The sequence below is a fragment of the Schistocerca nitens genome, chromosome 9 (assembly GCF_023898315.1).
Source record: "Schistocerca nitens isolate TAMUIC-IGC-003100 chromosome 9, iqSchNite1.1, whole genome shotgun sequence".
Taxonomy (NCBI): domain Eukaryota; kingdom Metazoa; phylum Arthropoda; class Insecta; order Orthoptera; family Acrididae; genus Schistocerca; species Schistocerca nitens.
In genome coordinates this window covers 179,548,914-179,556,763 of record NC_064622.1, presented here as the reverse complement: position 1 = coordinate 179,556,763, position 7,850 = coordinate 179,548,914, and the positions used below count along the sequence as shown (strand labels likewise).

The following is a 7,850-nucleotide window of genomic DNA, read 5'->3' as shown; positions in this document are numbered from 1 at the left end:
ACAGTGAATTAGTTTTAAACTGGTTTTAATGTCAGTGAAAATTTGATTAGCAGCAATTTCTGAATCTTTACTTAACTTGCTACTTATTGCAATGTTTGTATCATCTGCAAACAAAAAAACTTAGCATGTGGCAGTGTATCAGATGAGAGGTTATCGATGTTCACAAGAAAAAGCAATGGACCCAAGATGGAACTTGAGGAACATCACATGTAATTAATTCCCAGTCAGATGAAGACTGACTGCTTACTGCACAGGTATTTTGCAACGACACCCTATGTTTCCTGCTAAACAGATAAGACTCAAACCATTTTGCAGCATTCCCAGTGACACCATAACATTCTAATTTACTTAAGATAATGCTGTGGTTCACACAGTTAGAAGCTTTTGACAGGTCACAGAACATGCTAGTAGCCCCTAATTTATTATCTGATGTTTTAAGTACATTCTCACTGTAATTGTAAATATATCAGAACCCTTAAGAAATCCAAACTGAGACTTGGACAATATATTATTTGCAGCCAGATGCTTAAGGAGACGCTTGAACACATCCTTTTCAAATATTTTTGAGAAAGCCAGAAAAAGTGAAATTGGTCACTAGTTTGATGGTATCTCTTTATCCCCCTTCTTGTAAAGAGGCTTAATTTCAGAATATTTTAGCCAGTCCGGAAATGTTCCACTGATAAGAGATTGATTATTTTTATTTATTTATTTTATTATCCATCTTTAGGCATTAAAAATGCAATTGATGTTGTCATTTGTGTACATATACAGTTTACATAACTAACAGAAATGGTGTAATATATTGTAGATCATTATTGTCTAATAAGATACAAAAATTTGTCCTTGATGCTGCACAAGGTATTTGCATTATATTTACATGTATAAGTTTAATCTAAGTGAAACTATATTAGTGCTGGTACTAAGAGCATCTTTAGTGCACATTATAAACTCTTCTATTGTATAAAAAGCTTTTTCTCTAAGCCATTTCTTTGTGACACTTTTAAACTCATTCAGTGACACATTATGTGCCTCTATTGGCAACATGTTAAATAGTTTTACTCCCATGTACCTGTAACTATCTTGAGTTTTCTTTAGTCTAGCAACTGGGATGCCAATTTGCTGTTTTATACGTGTGTCATGGTGATGGATAGATTGTCCTAGTTTTTTGTGACTGTGTTGGTTTTCTTTTCTGTGTGTCAGACAACTTAGTATAAAGATGGCTGCAACTGTTAGTATTTTTAGATTTTTGAAATATGGTCTACAAGACTCGTCATTTCTGACTCCATGGATGCATCTGACTGCCTTCTTTTGCCAAATGAAAACTTGTTATGCTCCAGGTGAGTTTCCCCACAACAATGTGACATATGTTAAATGGGTGTGGAAAAAGGCATAGTATGCATTGAGTAATAACTTATCACTAACACATGACTTTAGTTTACCTAACAAATATGTCACACGTGCTAACTTAGTACATGTATAACCAGTATGACCCTTCCACATTAATTTTGAGTCAAGATGGATCCCAAGTAGTTTAGCTGAGACACAATCAATCTTATCACTCTTAACACACAAGCTAAAGAGAATATTTACAGTTTTATCATGATTTATATGCAAGTCATTGAGTTGGAACCACTTGATGGCTGCTCTGAGATGAGCCTCACTTTCCTCGTTTAATTTTCCTAAATCTTTCCCTGCTGTAACACAAGTAACTTAAGATAGAACTCAGGTCACATGAGTACTCTGTAACTATCTTGGTTGATATGTTATCATACCCACTAGAATACTTAGATTCTTAGGATTTTATAATGGATGCTACTTCTTTGGAAGATGAGAGTGTCATTTCCATTTTACTGAAGTTATTTTTAAAGATTGGTCTCAGATACTCCATTTCACTGTTCACCAAACCTGATAACCCCAAGCTGTCAGTAACAGAAATGAAGTACTCATTTAAGAGGTTTGCAACACTACATGCAAATGTTACCAAGTCTCATTTATTTTTAGAGCTATTCAGGAGCAAAGGTCCATGGAAATTGGGTTGCTCATTTAGATATCTTGATTTGGCCATTGGAACTTATCATGTGACCAGAGAAAAAAATTGTCAGACACCACAAAAATATCCTTCAAAATTCCACAGAATTGGAGATAGTTCATGAGACAGCTTTTCTTGTAGTGCAGGAAGGAAATTGCATTATCAGGACTTATTTTTCCAAATGACTCATAAGTAATTAGAAAAGTGTGTAGATCCACAGGGGATAGGAGATGATTATGACAAACAACCATGCAATCCTGAAACTCTGAAGAACAATATTTATATAGTCATAAGAGCATGCACAAATATTTCAATACAGTGAAATTTTCAGACCAACTGTCTGTCAAAGAGTCAGCTGCACTGGAACCAAGTCGACCACCAGTGATGTTACCTCACAGAACAGTATTTCCACAATTAAAATGCTCAGTTTTATCAAAAAATAAAATCAGAACATGTACATGAAGTTTCAGACAATTTGTCTAACAAAATTTATATACCCATGCCTCCATCTTTGCCACCCTCCCTGCTTACCTTTCCCCTGTTGCTTCATAACCTGGGTTGTGAGTAACTGAATCCAATTTCCCTTCTTACCCTTTTTACCCCCTCTCCTCCCTGGCGAAGGAACAAAGTTCCGAAAGATGTTGTTGTTGTGGTCTTCAGTCCTGAGACTGGTGTGATGCAGCTCTCCATGCTACTCTTCCTGTGCAAGCTTCTTCATCTCCCAGTACCTATTGCAACCTACATCCTTCTGAATCTGCTTAGTGTATTCATCTCTTGGTCTCCCTCTATGATTTTTACCCTCCATGCTGCCCTCCAATACTAAATTGGTGATCCCTTGATGCCTCAGAACAAGTCCTACCAACCGATCCCTTCTTCTAGTCAAGTTGTGCCACAAACTTCTCTTCTCCCCAATCCTATTCAACAACTCCTCATTAGTTATGTGATCTACCCATCTAATCTTCAGCATTCTTCTGTAGCACCACATTTTGAAAGCTTCTGTTCTCTTCCTGTCCAAACTATTTATCGTCCACGTTTCACTTCCATACATGGCTACACTCCATACAAATACTTTCAGAAACGACTTCCTGACACTTAAATCTATACTCGATGTTAACAAATTTCTCATCTTCAGAAATGCTTTCCTTGCCATTGCCAGTCTACATTTTATATCCTCTCTACTTCGACCATCATCAGTTATTTTGCTCCCCAAATAGCAAAACTCCTTTACTACTTTAAGTGTCTCATTTCCTAATCTAATTCCCTCAGCATCACCCGACTTAATTCGACTACATACCATTATCCTCATTTTGCTTTTGTTGATGTTCATCTTATATCCTCCCTTCAAGACACCATCCATTCCATTCAACTGCTCTTTGCTGTCTCTGACAGAATTACAATGTCATCGGCGAACCTCAAAGTTTTTATTTCTTCTCCATGGATTTTAATACCTACTCCAAATTTTTCTTTTGTTTCCTTCACTGCCTGCTCAATATACAGATTGAATAACATCGGGGAGAGGCTACAACCCTGTCTCACTCCCTTCCCAACCACTGCTTCCCTTTCATGCCCCTCAACTCTTATAACTGCCATTTGGTTTCTATACAAATTGTAAATAGCCTTCCTCTCCATGTATTTTACCCCTGCCACCTTCAGAATTTGAAAGAGAGTATTCCAGTCAACATTGTCAAAAGCTTTCTCTAAGTCTACAAATGCTAGAAACGTAGTTTTGCCTTTCCTTAATCTAGCTTCTAAGATAAGCCGTAGGGTCAGTATTGCCTCCCGTGTTCCAATATTTCTACGAAATCCAAACTGATCTTCCCCAAGGTCGGCTTCTACTAGTTTTTCCATTCGTCTGTAAAGAATTCGCGTTAGTATTTTGCAGCCATGACTTATTAAACTGATAGTTCGGTAATTTTCACATCTGTCAACACCTGCTTTCTTTGGGATAGGATACGTAAATTTTCTGTTCTGTTTTGTGTATCTATCGGCTGTACTGACCTGAGGTAAATACTGGCCAGCCCCTCTATCTCTTTGTTAGTATTTGTTTCACATCTTTATACGATATTTTCCATTAATAATTCAAAATTTATATACCAGTAGATAATTTCTACTTCTGCTACATTGATCTAGCTTATTTGAAAAATGTTTCTCTAAAGAATGCAAATCTTAATTTTACCAGTTTTAACCTGCTACATCAGAATAGTCCAGAAAACTGCTACATATTTTATCTTTTGGCACTGCATTAGGTGCAGTAAATTACAGCCACTTCCATTCATGAGTCATTGTTCCAGTGGCAGCCCTGACATTAAAACATTGCTCTTTTATAAGTCAATGTACTGTACCTGTCTTTTGATGGATGGGAACTTAAAAGAAAAATAATTCATTGGAAAGTATTCATGTTTATTTTATTTGTTTTTTATGTATTTTCACTAGAATTTTATAATAAATAATATATGATATCACAATTCATTATCAAACTTCAAAAGGCATTTTACTTTACAAAGATGCAGTTCTGTATCACAAACAATATTTTTGGCACAACAGTGAGTTTCAGCACCCTGTCAAATACTGGTTTCCTTCCATAAACTGATGTTACTCAGCAGAGCTCATAAACTTTCATTTTTTTCATTACAGAAGTTGATCTTACCTGGCACAAAAGATAACTGGCAAAATAAGGTACAAGATGTAAAAAGTACAACTGTTTCTATTCCTATTGAGTATCTATTCCTTGTGCCCTTGTATTCCTCACTCCATCAACTGTCTTTCTTTACCATCTATTAAGAGCAGGCAATGATCTTCACACATCAATAACAATTCAGTGCATTTCAGTTAAATTCATTTCAACACAGTTATTGTAATATCATATGCTTCATAACTGCCAGCCTCTAAACAATAACTATTCATAGATTTACAATAACTCAGTACATGTCACAAAACTGACAAGTATGAGATCAAAGTGTGTTCAGATTCTAGTTAAAAGTTTAACCTAGACTCTAAATCTGCACACAGCATAAAAGACTGTATATGTAAACTGTCAGTAATTCAATAAATGACTTAAAATGAGTCACTAGTCAGTCTAATTGCAATATACAATTAATTTTTGCAAAAAGTAACACTTTTTAGGCATTGTATCTGTGTTTAGATATATTTAGTGTCCTGAAAATGTCTGGAACATAAATCCAACAGCACATTTTTTCCTTCTGTTTCATGTTTTCCCCTTTTCATTGGTGGTGGAAGCTCCTGGTTGTATTACTATTCGCAGCCCAGCTTGGAAATCCATTCAAACCATATAAAACTCCTCCATATGTTGGAAATAGCACCAACAGAAAGACAATGCTAATAACACACATTCCAAGACCAGCTTTAATCTGTAACAAAATAATCACATATCCTCATAAATTGAGCATAATTCCTATAGTATACAACACATCATTCTATAAATTTATTTGTCAGAAGTTCTTCCTTCAAAAATCTTTTGGCTTTTGGAGAATTAATGTATTCAGCTTAATCTATGATCAATGTAACACTTCAACAATTTTTTTGTCTGATTTTTGATCCAGCAGCCATCAGGGATTCAAACCTGGGTCTCAGACTTACTAGGCAGATGCTCTGACTGCTAAACCATCCAGACACTGTGTTCATTGGAACTGCATGAACTACCCTAGCATGTCTCCTGTCAGATTCAAATTCTCAGCTTAACCACAAAGTATAAATGTATCCCCTTGCCCATTATCGTCATTACTCATGGCATTTTGCCAATTCCCGTCAGAGTTCAAGCTTGGTGGTATCTGCACTGAAGAGATCGTTGGTCATCAAACCTTAATTATATATTGTCCAAAAGAACAGACATCACACGCACACATATAAGGCCAATGATCTCTCCAGTGCAGATATACACCAAGCTCGAACTCTTACAGAAATCAGTGAAATGTCACGAGTAAAGAGGATAATGGGCAAGGGGCCCTACATTAGCAGTGTGTGCGTAAGTCGAGAATTTGGGTCTGACAGGGGTGTGCTGGGGTAGCCTGTACAGTTCCACTGACCACAATGTTTGGATGGCTTAGTGGTCAGTGCACCTGCCTAGTAAGAAGGAGACCTGGGTTCAAATCCCTATCCAGCACAAATTTTCCACTTTCCCCCTTAATTTCAATCAATGCTCACTTGCAGCTAATACCTATAATTCCTTTGTGTGTAGAATAATGTAGAAATAAATGAATGGAAACTCCAGGTAGGAATATCAACAAGGTTGGAAAAGATAGCTTCCTACTTATTATAAAGAAGACATGTTAAGTTGCAGACTAGCACAATTAAAATACACTTACAGAAAGCTCTCAGTCACAGCCTTGATCAGCAAATCAGAAATACACACCATTCATATACACAAGCAAGCACACCTCATGCGTATATGACTGCCACCTCCAGTATCTCGAGATGAAACGTAACTATCACTTGGGATGTGATCAGAAATCTGGAGGGGGCAGGGAAGGTGAATGAATAGTAGAGTATGGGTAGGGAGAGAGAGATGAACACCATCTGGTGGTGTGTTCAGGGACTTGAATGCCAACAGGCGCAGCGTCAGGAGGTTGTGGGATAGGGAGGTGGTGAAAAAAGGAGCAAAAAAGGAGAGGAGCAGGGAAAGATGGGCAGGTGCATTGACAAAGGGTGGCAAATAAAGAAATTGGAAGATGAGATTGGGAAGGAGATGATAGGACAGAGAGGGTGGAATCTGTTCGGTGGAAGGTGTGGGGCGGCACGTTACCATAGGCTGAGACTGGGATGATTACAGGTACGGAGAATGTATTGTACGGATAACTCCCATCTGCACAGCTCAGAAGAGCTGGTGGTGGAGGGGAGGATCTATATGGCTTGGGTAATAAAGCAGCCATTGAAATCAAGCATATTAAGTTCAGTTCCATGTTGTGCCATACGGTGATCTACTTTGATCTTGGCCACAGTTTGGCAGTGGCAGTTCATCCTGGGGCACAGCTCATTGCTAGTCATACCAATATAAAATGCTGTGCAATGATTGCAGCAAAGCTGATAAATGACATGGCTGCCTTCACAGGTGGCCCTGTCCCTGTTGGGGTAGGACAGACCTGTGACATGACAGTACCAGGAAGCATTGGGTGGATGTACTGGGTGGGTCTAGCACCTGTGTCTTCCACAGGGGTATGACCCTTGTGCCGAGGGCTTGGGATTGGGAATGGTATAGGGATGGACTAGGATGTTCTGGATGTTGGGTGGGTGATGGAACGCCACTGTAAGAGGGGTGGAAAGGATCTTGGGTAGATGTCCATCATTTCAGTGCATGATGATAGATAATCAAAGTTCTGGTGAAGGATTTAGTTCATTTGTTCCAGTCCATGCTGGTACCGGGTGACAAAGGAGGCACTGCATTGTGGCTGGTTCTTGGGGATCATAGAAGGGTTGGGGATGTAAGGGGAAATGGCACAAGAGATCTCTGTTGTGGACTAGGTCTGGGGGATAGTGCCTGTCTGTGACGGCCCTCAGCATATTGAACAAGGGAGTCTTTGTCATTGCACATATGCTACCCTGGGTGGCCATACTGCATGGGAGGGATTTTTTGGTGTAAAAGGTATGACAGATCTGAAATGCAGGTACTGTTGGTGGTTGGTGGATTTAATGTGGACAGATGTGCAGATAGAGCACAGAGGAGGAAGGTGGTACGTTGTGTTGAGGAGGACCATGTGAAGCAGATAGACGAGAAGGTGTTGAGGTTGTGAAGAAACTTAGGTACCTCTACAGTGCCCATAAACAGGTTGGCATAGGAGTGTGCCATGCTGCTGCCCAAGTCTGTGCC

The 7,850-nt window shown here is 38.7% G+C and overlaps 1 protein-coding gene across 2 annotated transcripts in view; it reads right to left on the bottom strand.

The window, feature by feature from the left end:
- Positions 1-4,433: 4,433 nt before the first annotated feature.
- The window catches only part of LOC126203227 (protein I'm not dead yet-like), a 294,708-nt gene continuing 291,291 nt past the window's right edge, over positions 4,434-7,850 (bottom strand). For both annotated transcript variants that reach the window (XM_049937472.1, XM_049937473.1), the window contains exon 13: positions 4,434-5,397. In XM_049937472.1, the coding sequence (XP_049793429.1) occupies positions 5,251-5,397 (147 nt within the window). In that variant the 3' untranslated portion in view covers positions 4,434-5,250. The remainder of the gene's footprint in view (positions 5,398-7,850) is intronic.